The sequence below is a fragment of the Microcaecilia unicolor genome, chromosome 1 (assembly GCF_901765095.1).
Source record: "Microcaecilia unicolor chromosome 1, aMicUni1.1, whole genome shotgun sequence".
NCBI classification, from domain to species: Eukaryota; Metazoa; Chordata; class Amphibia; order Gymnophiona; family Siphonopidae; genus Microcaecilia; species Microcaecilia unicolor.
Window position 1 is genome coordinate 41,669,347 of NC_044031.1, and position 15,817 is coordinate 41,685,163.

Sequence of the window (15,817 nt, forward strand, 5' to 3'; positions counted from 1 at the left end):
CCCCTTACAGTTGTGAGGGAGAGCAGGGGGCCTTGGAACTGGGAGGGAGGGAAGGGGGCCTTGGGAGCTGGGGGGGGGAGGGCCTGGGGCCTTGGAACTGGGAGGGAGGGAGGGCGGGCAGGGGGCCTTGCAGCTGGGAAGGGGGGAGGACTGGAGCCTTGGAGCTGGGAGGGAGGGACAGAGGGGTCCTTGGAGCTGGCAGGGAAGGAGGATGGCAGGGGGCCTTGCAGCTGCAACGGGAGGGGGGCCTTGGGAAAAAAAACATTCCAATACGCGCCCGTTTTAACGGGCTTAACGGCTAGTATATAAATAAGAGCAGGTTGTTTACCCTCTTAAATAATACAATCACATCTCCTCTTAACCATCTCTTCACACTGATGAGCTTTAACCATTATCCTTTCTCTGTATCTGTTTAGTTCTTCTCTTTTCCATGCAGACACATCAGTCTGGCCAGTGAAGTTATATCTTAGCTGCAGTGTATTACCTTAGAGGCATATTTTCAAAGCACTTAGACTTACAAAGTTCCATAAATTTCTATGCAACTTTATAAGTCTAAGTGCTTTGAAAATACGCCTCATAGTGCCCTTATGTGACAAACACAGAAGAACTATACAGAGATGAATGGATCATTTGGGTTTCCTATTGGCTGGTATTCGGTCGGCTTGGCTGATTTTCTTTCAGAGAGGCCTGGTAGCCTGCAGAAACCTTAAACTGGCCAGTGCGAGGGCCAGTTTTCTGCCAACCACCGGCCAGGATTGGTTGTATGGTTGTTTTCTTTGATCATGCTCTGTTTCACCTATAATATCATTGTGTAGTATTTCATATCCAGTACACACAGTGAGGGTATGAAAATATTGCTTGCTTCATCTTCCAGGTTTGTGCCAGGCTTCACCGAGACAGTTGGCAAGCAATGCAAATGACATCCATCACCGACAGCATATTCAAACTGTACTGTACACACCTCCAGGGATAGGTAAGTGCATTTATTCCACTGGGGACTCTAGACAGAGAAAGTGAAGTTGCTTACCTGTAACCTGTGGACAGCTGGCTAAATCAACCACACGTGTGCGTTGACATTATCCCAATGACTGCAGACCAGATCCTCTCTCCCAAAGCCCAGAAACAACTCCCTGGGTATATGTGAATACTCCCTCCCTAGTGCTACATTTAAGGGCAACTTCACCCTAAGGAGAGGTGGGAGGGTTGTGTGGCTGACTTTATCCTGCTGTCCACAAAGAACCTACATTACAGGCAAGCAAATTCACTTTCTCCATGGGACAAGCAGGATATAATCAGTCATACATATGGGTGAGTCTCAAGCGTAAGGTAGTCTACAATATTCAGCGAACTCTTGCAATCCAAGTGTTAACGCTGTGGTAGGTTGAAGGTAAGGTCAATGGAAATATGAGTTGCCATGTGAAGGAGAAAGATGGTTCATGCAGAGCCGACAGCCAATGCCTGATGGCTGCCTGCGGTGCCGCACTCGCTTTTTAAAAACATTTCTGGTTGTTTCGTTTTTGTAGCGGCTGCTGCTGCTCAACAGGAGAAGCAGCAGTGGCTGGAAATGAGAGCTGGCGCTGCGTGAGTAGTAGCAAGGGGGCCTGAAACTGGGAGGGAGGGGGACAACCCTGACGCTCAGAGGGAGGGGGACAATCCTGACACTCAGAGGGAGGGGGGACCCTGGCGCACACTCTCTCTGTCACACACACACACACATTCACTCTCTCACACACACTCTCAAACATACACACTCCGAGGAAAACCTTGCTAGCGCCCTTTTCATTACATACAGAAACGGGCCTTTTTTTTACTAGTATTCAATAATGCTCACAGCTATAATACCAAAATATTCACATGTAGAATAAAAACAGTGCAAACATCTGCACAAAGCAAAAAGTGACCACTTAATCTGTAACACGCAGGACTCGGCACTGAAGCTAAATGTCACACCTGACGCTCACAGCAAACAAAAGCGTTTTGGCTTGCTTCCTGCTTCCGGGGTATAAAGACGGTCACAAATCATCTATCAAAAGAAACTTTTCTTTGTTTAGCTTTTTGAATTTTACAACCAAGTAAAACGTGTACAGAAAAGTAAAATTATCAAGCAAATATGTAGTAAGAAACATTGTAGCAATACAGGAAAATAGTTATACTCAAGTCCAGTAAAAAAAAAAAAAAAAAAAAAAAAGAAACTTGTTTAAACATACATGTTTTGTTTGCTGTGAGCGCCAAGTCCTGCGTGCTGCAGATTAAGTGGTCACTTTTTGCTTTGTGCAGATGTTTGCACTGTGAATATTTTGGTATTATAGCTGTGAGCATGATTGAATATGAGCAAATAAAGTATTGGTTTTTTTTTTTAAGTAGTTCGTACCTTTCCAATGTGGGTTTAACACATGATAAAAATGACATTATTTGGCACAGATTTGGAATAACTGGCGCTATAAGAGACCCTATGCCTAGTCTCCTCTTTGATAACATCTTCCTCTTGGGTTTTTGTTTTTTGTAAAAAAAATTGTGACGATCAGGTGTATTTTGTTTGCCACCTCATAATGCAATTTGTTCTTCGCTTGTGAACTAGATGAAACAGGATTTCCAAACTGGGACATAGACAGTGTTTCACACACAGTAAGAAGAAATAGCCTCTTATCAATTCATTGTATAAGTTTTGCTATAGATTACGTAGTCACATAGTGTTGGATGGGTAGTTTGTAAGGGCAGTGACGTATCTAGCTTGCCACCCAAAAGCGCATCACCCCCACCACTGTTTCTCCTAGCAAGGGAGTGCACAGGGCAGTCACACAGCTATCGGTTCTGCCAGAACAGGAAGTAACATCAGAGGGGGCAGGGGACTGGCGGAGCTGACATTTGCACGATTGCTCCATGCACCCCCCCCCCCCCTTTCTACCTGCACCTGGAGCGAACTGCCCCCACCCCCTCACCCTTGGTACGCTACTGTGTAAGAGCAAGTGTTGGATCAAAAGGCTATAATGAAGTTTTCTGTGTGAGCATTTTCACGGTCATCGTGATGATGTTAAACTGGACAAATCTGTGTGAATGTTTGAGTATTTCCATGGTAGCTAGGATGCTGCTGGAGTAACTGGTCTTCTGTGAATATTTCTGTAGACCATTCGGTGTCTGTCGGGTTGAAAGGCCCCAAATAAAATGACTAGTGTGTTCAATTCTGGTCACCGCATCTCAAAAAAGATATAGTGGAATTAGAAAAAGAACAGAGAAGGGTGACGAAAATGATAAAGGGGATGGGACAACGTCCCTATGAGGAAAGGCTGAAACATCTAGGGCTTTTCAGCTTGGAGAAAAGACGACTGAGGGGAGATATGATAGAAGTCTATAAAATAAATGAGTGGAGTGGAACGGGTAGATGTGAATCATTTGTTTACTCTTTCCAAAAATACTAGGACTAGGGGGCATGCCATGAAGCTACAAAGTAGTATATTTAATACGAATCGGAGAAATGTTTCTTCACTCAACGTGTAATTAAACTCTGGAATTTGTTGCCAGAGAATGTGGTAAAGGCAGTTAGCTTAGCGGGGTTTAAAAAAGGTCTGGACGGCTTCCTAAAGGAAAAGTCCATAGACCATTATTAAATTGAATTGGAGAAAATCCACTGCTTATTTCTGAGATAAGCAGCATAAAATGTATTGAACTTTTTGGGGATCTTGCCAGGTATTTGTGACCTGGATTGGCCACTGTTGGAAACACGATGCTGGGCTTGATGGACCTTTGGTTTGTCCCAGCGTGACAGTACTTATGTATTTACGACCATGTCTATGATTATTGGGATTCCTGTTAGGTTGATAGGCTCTTTGTGAATATTTCTGTATAAGTGTTTCTGTAGTCACTGGGATGCTTTGGGAATAAAAGGCCCTGTGGGAATGTTTCTGCCTGAACATTTCTGTGATTGTTGGGATCCTTTTGAAATGGAAGGCCCTGTAGAAAACAGTGTAAAGATTAAATCAACAGTGTTCCATGTGTCTCTGTGTGTGGAAGATATATCTAAGAAGTCAGCTGGAGCTGTTTGTCTCGCACCGTGTTTATGGAAAGTGCTTAAGATCCCTGGACTCTGCCAAAGTCCATGTTCCCTTAATGCTGTAGATGCCACTCTATTTCTAGCAGAGCCGAATAATCACATTTTGAAATCAGGACATTTGTTCCTGATTGATCCAAGCTTGTCATCTTTCTTTTTTTTTTTTTTTATGCAATTTACAAATATCAGCCAAGTAAATACTTGTACAGCAAACTGATAAAAATAAAATAATAATAAACAAAAAAAATCATACACCGATAATCCAAATATAAAGAAATATTACTCAAGTCCACAAATTTTGATCCAAGACTGCGGAAAAGAGAGATCTAATAAAAAAAGAAAACTTGTCAGGAAAAAATAACCTGATGTGCCTGAGTATACAGCTAATTTAAGAGGCGACTCCCTGGTTACCTATTACACCAAGCTGGTTTTCTAAGAGTGATAAATGATGTTACACCACTGGACTGCAGCATCTTTCCCGACACTTACAATACTGACTGCAGTGTCTCCTCTCTTGCAGTGGATTCCTCCTACTCTGCCCTTAGTGGAATGGAAAAGGTGGTTAGTGACTTTGCTGAGACTGGATCCGTCAGTCGCTTCACCACGGTGAACACCCCAGCCAGTGACCGGGTGCAGGAAGCAAATGTGAGAAACAAGTGTGACACAGTGCAGGCTGGTAAGTGGCCCATACAGATTATACAGCAGGTGTTCATTCTTACTGAGTTTCGAGCTTCAGTTCCTTCCAGTCAGCATTAAAACGTCCTTTCATTGCTCTGGTCTGCATAATTTGATCTGCGTAGCAATTCAATGCTAGAGAAATAGATCAGTGAGAACAAACGGAGCCTCCAATTTACAGGAACCTCCGAGTGCTCTCCAAACATTAGAAATGATGGCGTCTTCTTTAAATTCTGACGTGTTTTGAAAGACTTAACCTCTAGATTGCCTGCTATACTGGATGGTCTTTGATGAAGTTGTTGCAGTAATAGTTGGACTTAATTCATTTTTTCATTGTAAAGAAAACATTTTCCCTGGTTACTGTGAAGCATTTCACTAGTATTCACACACTTTCATAATTACATGGTTGATTATATTGAATGAAGAAATCAAAGGGTCCATTGAATCTAGACATCTTTTGATTGCCTGATAGCATTCTGCAGGTGGTAAGTCAACAAGCAAATGGAAAAAAAATGTAGTGAAAACATTCCTTCCCACCCCAAATATGGCAATGAAACTTGCATCCTATATCAATTAAACAGATTGCGGCGCATAAGAGTAGCCATACTGAGTCTCAAAAGCGGCGCAAAGCAGCAGATGGACATTTTCTCGCAAAAACGTCTTGTTGTGATTTTCGAAACTCAGAATTGGGACGTTTTACTCCGTAGTTAGTCTAAATTGCAAGGGGGGCGTTTTGCAGGCATGTTTTGGACAGGACTTGGGCTGGCTTAAAATCTGGACTATTTCAGCGATAAGGGAACAGAAAAAAAGGTCCAGGCCAAAAAAAGAAGTATGTGTTTATTTAAACTACTACTAATAACATTTATATAGCGCTACCAGACGCACGCAGCGCTGAACATTTGACATAGAGAGTCCCTGCTCAAAGAGCTTACAATCTAGGTAAAACAGACAGACGACATTACGGGCAAGGGAATTACAGGGTAAGGAGGAATAGGGGAGGAGGAGGGCAAATGAGTAGCGGCTAGGAGCCAAAGGCAGCAGTGAAAAGGTGAGCCTTCAGCATAGATTTAAAAACAGGTAGAGATGGAGCTAGACGTATGGGCTCAGGAAGACGGTTCCAGGCATAAGGTGCAGCAAGATAGAAGGAACGAAGTCTGGAGTTAGCGGTGGAGGAGAAGGGGGACAACAAGAGAGACTTGCTCAGAGAACGGAGTTCATGGGGAGGAATGTAGGGAGAGAGGAGAGGTAACGAGGGGTCATAGAGTGGATGCATTTAAAGGTCAGTAAGAGAAGTTTGAACTGTATACGGAAGAGAACAGGAAGCCAGTGAAGAGACTTGAGAAGTGGGCTAGTGTGGGCATAGCGATTCTGGCGGAAAATAAGTCGAGCTTCAGAATTCTGGACAGATTGGAGAGGAGAAAGATGATTGAGCGGAAGACCAGTGAGAAGTAACAAGGGTGTGAATAAGGGTTTTTCGGGACCTCTTTCAGTCACGACCAAGTCACAAAAAGGTGCCCTAACTGATCAGCTGACCACTGGAGGGATTAAGGCTGTATGACATCCCCCAGTAGTCACTGACCCCCCCCCCCTCCCACCTGCCCTCCAAAGATGTGACAGTAGATACCAGGCTCTATGACAGCTCCAGATATTATGGCCATTCCTAAGAAAGCAGCAAACAAGTGGATGAAGTAGCCTAGTGGTCAGTGCAGTGGACAGTGAACAACGAGACTCAGGTTCAGTTTCCACTTTAACTCTTTAATTTCAGTACAAATATGTTAGTCCTCCTGGAACATAGAACTATATATAAGTGACCTGCAAGCCTGAGGACCATTGTAGTGATGGACTTTTAGTTTCAGTAGGCTTTCTCTGTTCCTGGAGGTCTCACAATATAATACGTGAAGGGGTTTAGGTGGGATTTGTACCTGGATCCCTTTATGCGAAGTCCATTGCACTGACCACTAGGCTGCTCCTCTGCACTGCAGGGATGTCTGTGTGACCAGTTCACTAGGAATGCTGTCGGACAGACATCTCTATGGCTTGTTTTTCGTTTTTCCCTGGGACATTTTGTTTTCGAAAATGGTACTTACATATGGACATTTTGAGTATAAAAACATTTATCTGAATGTCATAACTGAACCAGAAATTTAGATGTTTTTCTGGTTTGATTATGGCTGTGAGCTAGATGGGGTTTTTTTTTTTTTTTTTTTTTAGATGTTTTCAGCAAAACATCTCTATTTGGATTTAAATGTTATATTGAAAATGCCCCTCCATGTTTAGTATTCCAGGTCCTAGTTGACTCCACTAGTCTGTATCTGCTGGTTTGCTTAACATATCAGTCCGAAAGCATTTTTAAATAGGAAGGTCTTCACACCCTTCCAAAAAGCTTGGTATGAAGCTTCAACCCTTAAATATTGTGACCACCCATTTCAAAGTGATGGACCTGTTATACTAAAAATGGAATTACGGGTTCTCATAACATCTACTATATAAAACGCACCTCCAACGTTCTGAAGCTGACTCTCTCTGGCTTTACTCACTGAAGCATTCGAAGTGGTGTCATCTCGAAAAGCCCCATCTGTCAATGCCCCTCCGCGTCAAAACGCGATGACATCGAGGGCGGGCCCCGCCCTTGCGTCAAAACGCGAAGACGTCGAGGGCGGAGAATCACAAGGCTGCAGGAGGACTCAGGGAACGAACTTCGCACGGTGGCTGCAGGGGGCAGGGGAGAAAGGAGTATCGCTGAGTGGTTGAAGCGGGGGCAAGGGACAGACAAAAATCGCAGGGTGGCTGGAGGGGGGCAGGGGAGAGGAGACAATCACTGGGTGGATGAAGGGGGGGCAAGGAACAGAGGATAATCGCTGGGTAGCTGGAGAGGGAGGCAGGGGACAGAGGAGAATCGCTGGATGGCTCGAGGGGGGCAGGGGAGAAGAGAATCCCTGGGTGCCTGGAGGGTGGGGTCAGGGGACAGAGGAGAATCTCAGGGTAGCTGGAGGGGAGGGCAGGGGACAGAGGACAATCGCTGGGTGCCTGGAGGGGGGGCAGGGGACAGAGGACAATCGCTGGGTGACTGAAGGTGGGCAGGGGAGACAGGACAGTCGCTGGAGGGGGGCAGGGGACACAGGAGAATAGCTGGGTGGCTGCAGGGGGGCAGGGGACACGAGAATCGCTGGGTGGCTGGAGGGGGCAGGGGACAGGAGAATCAACAGGTGGCTACAGGGGGGCAGGGGACACAGGACAATCACTGGGTGGCTGGAGGGGGGGCAGGGGACAGAGGAGAATAGCTGGGTGGCTGGAAGGGGGGGTAGGGGAGAGAGGATAATCGCTGGGTGGCTGGAGGGGGAGGCAGGGGACAGGAGAATTGCTGGATGGCTCGAGGGGGGGCAGCAGATAGAGGACAATCGCTGGGTGGCTCGAGGGGGGGCAGGGGAGACACCAGAATCGCTGGGTGGCTGGAGGGGGGGCCATGGGAGATAGGAAAATTGCACGGTGACTCGAGGGGGGCAGGGGACAGAAGACAATCGCACACACTCTCTCTCTCACAGATACACTCACACCCAGTCTCACTCTCTCTGTGTCACACACACACACTCGCACGGTGCTGCCAACCACGCAGAGGGGGGAGGGGATCCTCAGAACAGACGGGAGGGGATACTGAGACCACAGGGGGGAGGGGGACCTCATACCAGAGGGGAACAGGGGGTCCTGAGACCACAGAGAGAGGGGGAGGTATCTCTGTCACACATACACTGTCTCTCTCACACACACACACTCTCTCAGAGTCAGTGTCTTTCTCTCACTCTCACACAGTCTATCACACCATGTCACACACTGTATCACATTCACTCTGTGTGTGTCACTCAGTCACTCTCACACTCGGTCTCATACACTCGGTCTCACAGAGAGTCTGTATCGCACACATACTCTCTCACATACACTGTATCTGTGTGAAACACTCTCTCTCACACACACACTCGCACATTCACTCTCTCTCTCACACAGTCACTCTCACACACACTGTCTCAAACATACACACTCCGAGGACAACCTTGCTAGCGCCCGTTTCATTTGTGTCAGAAACGGGCCTTATTTACTAGTATATGATGAAATGAGAGAATTGTCAGTAACTTCTGCTGAGAATGAGTGTAATGCATGTGATGTAGAGTATAGAATGAGATGTCTAGACAGTGAGAGAAGGACTTCAGTGAATAATTTTATATACAAGGATTAGTATCCTGTATGTGGAGGAGTAGCCTAATGATTAGTGCAACGGAATGAGATCCTGGGGACCTGGGTTCAATTCCCTCTGGAGCTCCTTGTGTCCCTGGGCAAGTCACTTAACCCTCCATTGCCCCAGGTACACAAACTTAGTGAGCCCACTAGGGACAGAGAAAGTACCTGCATATAAATGTGTACAGCTCTCCATACATCTAGTAGCACTATAGAAATGATGGTTGGTAGTAGTAGTTGTTTGTAACCCTAAGAGAAACTGGGAGCCAATGTTCTCTTTGTAACAGTGGAGTGACATGGTCCCGTTTTCTGGTTGCTGAGATTAGTTTCACTGCTATATTCTGGAGGATCTGAAGACGACAGAAATCAAGCAGCCAAATCCCTTTGAGCAGGGAATTACAGTAATCCAGATTGCTTATTACTGTAGAAATACTGTAGTGTTCTTAGTGCCTTACTAGAGAATAGTGATTGTATTGAACGAATCAGATGTAACTTAAGCATTTTTTTGACACATCAAACATATAAATTGCGAGTGACCGTACTCACCCGCAAATGCGCAGTAGATACTTTCCCTCTATGTCCCGCCCCCGCGTCAATATGTGATGACGAGGGCGGGACAGAAAGGGAAACTGCGCGAAGGGGAGGGAGGGAGGGAACTGCTGAGGTCGCTACCGCTCCCCCCCCCCCCAACCGGAGTCACCGCCGCCACCCCCCCTCCACCCGGCCCAGCCCTCTCTTCGCAATTCAACTTACAGCGCCGAAACCGCAGCAGGCAGATCAGCTGAGCTGCCGTCGGCCTTCCTTCCCTGCCTCTGTCCCGCCCTCGCCGACGTTACGTCACACGAGGGCGGGACACAGGCAGAGAAGGAAGGCCAATAGCAGCTCAGCTGATCTGCCTGCTGCGGTTTCGGCGCTGTAAGTTGAATCGCGAAGAGAGGGCCCAGGCCGGCGACTCCGGGGGGAGGGAACGGTAGCGGCGACCTCGGGGGGAGGGGCGGTGGCGACCTGGCGAGGAGGGTAGCTGGAAATCTCGCCCATTTTAACGGGCATAACGGCTAGTAATATATATGTGGTCTCAAGCTGGGGTTCTCAACCCAGTCCTCGGGATACACCCAGCTAGTCAGGTTTCTAGGATATCCACAATGAATATGCATTGCTATCTCAATAGGGGATAAAGATTACCTAAAGTAGTCACCTATATATAATAATCTACTTTATTGTGGGACTCTTAACATTAATGTATCACTTTATAATAACGTATACACGTTTAATCATAATTAACACATTTATTACTCAACACTCTTCACCATACATTCTCACAGAGGGCTTAGACACTGAAAATTCCTATCGCAACAACACACTAACAGTGAACATACTACGGATATTACATTACATTTCCTAATTCTCACAGAAAGTGAGTAGAACCGTTTGTTCAAATATCCGTAAACATTAATATATTTTCTGATCCCAGTTGATCATATATAGGGATATTCACTGTTATTCAAGTGTCCATAGTGCTTTAACCGAACAACTAATCGTCACTCCAGTATATTCATCCAATGTTGAATCAATGTCCCAAGACTGGATATATCGTAACCTACTTGTTGATTGATCAAAAAAGTTTATGATCCAAAGTTGAAATCATACCACAGCAATATAAGTATTATATTGTTAATAAAACCAAATCTTCACTTGGGACGACTTCCAATGAAACCACCATCTGGATTCACATATTCATTCATAACATGATGGGTCTCTACACTGGCCGTGTTTCACATAGCTTCTTCAGGAGATCTTCTCAGCCGCATTAGAGCACTGAGCACATCATGACTGCTCTCAGCATTTGACGTGATAGAATCACGAGTATGCATGAGATAAATTTGCATACAATTGTGGTCTAAAGGAAAGTTTGCTAAAACAAGGGTGTAGTGTGATCAACAAGACTCTTCCAAAACTCCAAGGAGACATGATGAAGAAGTATGGTCTTTATTCAGTATTAGAGTTGGACTGGGCACGGCACCGTGTTTTGGCAAAGTGTCTGCCTCAGGAGTCTGTGTATAGTAGTACCTGAAAAAAGGGGCTGTAAGTCTATATGGATGAAGATGGACAGGATTGAGTCTTTAAGAAGACCAATGATGCCAAGAGACAGTTAGAGCCGCATCAGTTGGTAATTCTTGAGCGGATTTTCATTCGGCATCCTAGAATTGCCAGCTGTTCCAGAGTCTAATGGACCCCTCCCCTACAAACTTAAAAAATGCCCTGGTGGTCCAATGGGACCTCCCTGCCCAGATCTCCCCTCCCCCCCAATTCACAAGTTACTACTACTACTACTACTATTTAGCATTTCTATAGCGCTACAAGGCATACGCAGCGTTGCACAAACATAGAAGAAAGACAGTCCCTGCTCAAAGAGCTTACAATCTAAGTTATCCGTGATGGTCTAGCGGTGGCAATCCACTCGCTCCTGCTTCTCCGGGCCACCATCTACAAAATGGTAGTATCCTGCTTTCAGCCGAAGAACACCTATTTACAAGTAAGTAAGCTTGTTTTGCCCACATGTTCTTGGAGGTATTCCTGGTATAGAGTTGGAGCAGGAGAATGAACAACTTGTGTAGTTTTTCATTTTCAAAATTACATGTCTTATTTTTGCCTGAAAAAAAAGTAACTGAAGGAAAAAAAAGATGCAAATCTCTGTGGTTACATTTTCTTTGGGCAGTTTTCAAAATTAAAGTTATATGCATACTTTTCTTTTAAGACTTTGTGAAATTTTTGCAGAAAGAAATAGCCACAACTACTGTGCCTGCCTTGTACAGCTTTGGCAATTGGCTCTGAAACCTTTGGAAACTCTTGCTTTTGTTTGGAACATCGCTATTGGTGGGTACAGATTTATGGAGCTACGTCAAACTGTACTTGCTTCTTGAACACCAGTGCAGTTTGAATACACGTTTCCTCAAGATCTGAATTCGCATGTGTTTCAGATCTCCAGTGGTCCATGTATATATTCCTTGGCAGAATTTCAGTCAGCATTATTCCCATAACACATGACCATGCTTTCAACCTTTCAGATATATGTCCAACCTCAAGACACATGGCACATGGCTCCAGCAACCCCCATCAAAGACAGCAAACTGCAGAGGGCCAGGGACTTCCTGCAGGCACAGGTAAATGCCCTTTTTGTCTCTAATTCATTCTTCTCAACTTATAACCCAGTGCTGAAAAGACAAGAGCCTCGGAACCGAAGTGAAAAGATTTCTTTTAGAATATGTTATCTGATCACTAATGCCACCAAGCACCAAAAGACCTGATTTGTGAGTTCAAATCCCATTATATCTCCAATTCCATATGTCTTTAAGGAAGCAAATCCGAGGACAATTTTAGAATCAAATGTGTATCTGGTTGTGGCTGGTGTGTGTGTGTGAATAGCAGTAACGTTTAGAAAGGGAAAGTTCTAAAATTGTCACTTAAATTCCAGAATCTTTCATAAAGACTAATTCTGCGTGGTATTGACAGAGGGGTTCAGTTTTTGCCAGCTCACATTGAGCCACTGCAATTAAGGCTAGACACATACCTGTTTTATCCTGATTAATATTCTCGGGGCCTGATGCACAAATTATATGGCTACCTTGGTAAAATTTACCGAGTCGCAAACAGCAACCAATGCACAAAGGGGATCGCATGCAAATGAGATGCACTTATCCCCTTTTGTGCATCGGTCGCTGTTTGTGATTCAAAGCTGTCAAATGCATTTGACATTGCTTGCACAAAAAACCCTGGTGGTCCAGTGGACCACATCCTGACCCGACCCTCCCCCCCAACAAAATTCCCTGGTTGTTTAGTGACCCCCCCCCCCCCGGTACCTTAAAAAATTGGGGTAGGAGTAATACCTCCCGTCTCGAGCCGTGCCGCTTTCAACATGGTGGTGCCCAGCCCCTACATGCATTCTGGGCAGGGCTAAGCACCATATAAGGAGAAAAACTCCTTATATGGTGTTTAGCCCCACCTGGTGTATCCCAGAATGCACTGGGCAGGGTCTAGGTGCTGTTATTTTGAAAGCAGTGGGACCCGATGGAGGAGGTGTTGCTCCTGTCCAGCTTTTTTAAAGTACCAGGTAGGGGGTCACTAGACCACCAGGGTAATTTGTGGAAGGGGTTGTGGTCCGCTGAACTACCAATGGATTGTTTTAGAGGGGAGGTCCGGGGGTCCACTGGACCACCAGGGAATTTCTTGCAGGGGTCAGCGTGGGAAAGAGGCAGCCTTTGCAGCTGTCTGCTTGCTCTTCCGTTCTCTCCGACAGCTCCAGAGCGGCTGTGAAATTTGCTCATTAGAGCTAGGCACTCTGGAGCTGTGCATCCCCTGGAATGCTTATTAGAATAATAATGAGCTCATTGTAATACATTTGCATGGGGTTCTCGGTGGCTGCTGACGGCACACGTTAGAGCCACAGAATAACCCTTTGTGCATTACTGGCTAAATAACGTTTGCTTTAGACTGGCTACAGCCAGTCTAAAGCAAATGTTCCCAGCACGGTAAGCTTTGTGCATCTGCTTCTCAGAGATGCCTTTTAAAATTATCCCCATTGTGTTAAATTATGGATATAGGGCAGCCCTTAGTACTGGAAAATTTACACTTGAGATAAATCCAGATAGATTTGTGAGAATAGTGACTGTTCAGGAATTCATGGACATGCTCAGAAAAACCCAGGAGAAGATCTGAGAAAATCCATGTTAGCACAATCTGGATGATGTCACCCTTTAATCTTGCTGTGTGCAGAGAAATCCCCCCCTTCCCCCTACCTGGGTTAACTGCTAAACCCTGGCCTCCTAAAGAATAATAGGAAATGCCTCCATTTTTAATCAAGGCAACAGGTTTAACCCATTCAGTCCTGGTTTACATAAAGGAGAACCTCCCAGCTGCCGAGAACGGAAGAACACTGCAGAGGTGAAGAGGTCACTGGTATGGTATCTGAAAAGTTTGCAAGGGTGAGGAAGTTTACAGTGGAGAAAACAAAAATGCCAAGGCACAATGAAGAATCACAGTGCACATGATAAAAACCCACAAAAACTAATTTGCTAAAGATCATAACAAAAATCTGTGAGTGACTTGAATTCAGTGAAGATTTATTTGAGTGAAAATCTGTCTCTTCTTCCTCCTCTCCCCCCCGCCCCCTCCAATCACACTGGTCAGGCAAGAAAACATACCATGGGCAGGAATGTGAGCCCAGCATGCAGTGCATTGATCTCACCTTGGAGGGGGGCATGCCCTGTCGGACAGACAAAACTTCAGTACTGGCCAGCAAGAAGAGGAATCCCTCCATGGACAAGAGGAATCCCTCTGCTGACAGTGAGAATTTTTGTTACATTTTCTTAACATATGACTTTTATAGAACCACCACGGTGTAGATCCACTGTTCATTTCAAATACATTATCACTGTTTTTCAGTAGGGGCACACTAGCAAACAAAAAAAACACAAAAACTTCATTGTGAGGGGCAGGACTATTACTGGATAAAGTGGCGAATACCCTGGGCAAAAGGGAAAGGGATAGCCTAAAATCAAGTCCTAGTGATACAGACAAACCAGCTGCTCAGGCATACTCAGAGCGACTCATGTAACTTTGCATCATTTCTAGGGAGGCAAGGTTCCTAAATACCAATACCAAAATGAATGACTACTTCATGCAGCAGCTGGTTCGTGGAACTATCAAGCGGTGGGAGCTACTTTGGATGTAGTTCTCTGTGGAAAAGAGAACCTGGTGCAAGGGATAAAGCTGGTAGTTCCGCTTAATAATGGTAATTATAATGCAATAAAATTTAATTTAATCATTTAAGATCAAATGTAGAGAAAATTACTGCACTAGCATTTAAAAAAAGAAGACTGATGAAAAGAGGAAATTGGAAAGAAAAATTAAAAAGAGCAATTGCCAGGGTCAAAAGTGTACATGGGACATGGCCATTTTAGAAACCCTGGTAACAAATATTCCATGCATTAAGAGAAGTCAAAGATGTAAAAGAAACAGTAAACAGCAAAAGGCATCATCTTAAAAAATGGAAAGCAAATCTAAATGAGGAAAATAAGATGAGCGTAAGCACTGGTAAGTTAGATGTAAAAAAGGCAGGCTAAGAGGGACTTTGAAAAGAAGCTCACTATAGAGGTAAACAATAATTAAAGGCCTCTTTTACTAAACCGCACTAGCGATTCCCCAGCACAGCAAATGAGAGGAAGCCCATTCAATTCCTATGCCCTCCCGTGCTAGCATGGCTTTATAAAAGGGGCCTATGACAAAATGCCTAGCCACCTGCCTGGGGCTAACCTTGTGGCCACCTGGGAGGTTCTGTCCCCAGCACAGCTCAGGTCTGCCTGCACCTGCCGTTTGTGCTCTACACTAGCACCCTCCACCCTACCGACTGCTTGCACAAAAAAAACCCTGGTGGTCCAGTGGACCACCTCCCTCCCCCTCCCCCCAACAAAATTCCCTGGTGGTCACTTGCCTCTGGGCGAGTCTCCCACTCTCAGGTTATTCCCCGGTGATTTCTAGGTTACTGGGGCCACAATCTCAGTGGTCCCACGGTTCCCAGACAGCACTCACAGACCAAAACACAAAAACCACCAGGATTCTTAGTCCAGGATAGCAGAGTCAATAAACTAATCAGGGTTTACTGTCAGAGTAGAACAGTGAACCATATAAAGCAGATGGAAAAGAACAGGCAATAACAAACAACTGAATATGGATCAAATATAAAACTAAACATTTGTTTACTACTTAAGTGGTACCTGTGGCGTTCAGGAACAAGATATGAAGGTTATGAAGTGTAACTGTACACAGGGTCTCAGAAGAAGAAAACCTTCTCTTTCCATTCCCCTAAAAAGTTAC

General features: G+C 45.1%; 1 protein-coding gene across 1 annotated transcript in view; it reads left to right on the forward strand.

The window, feature by feature from the left end:
• The window catches only part of LOC115466151, a 168,293-nt gene that overhangs the window by 115,497 nt on the left and 36,979 nt on the right, over positions 1-15,817 (forward strand). Inside the window, exons 18-21 of the mRNA XM_030197264.1 lie at positions 875-973; positions 4,566-4,721; positions 12,013-12,108; positions 14,132-14,287. Of these exons, the coding sequence (XP_030053124.1) occupies positions 875-973; positions 4,566-4,721; positions 12,013-12,108; positions 14,132-14,287 (507 nt within the window). The remainder of the gene's footprint in view (positions 1-874; positions 974-4,565; positions 4,722-12,012; positions 12,109-14,131; positions 14,288-15,817) is intronic.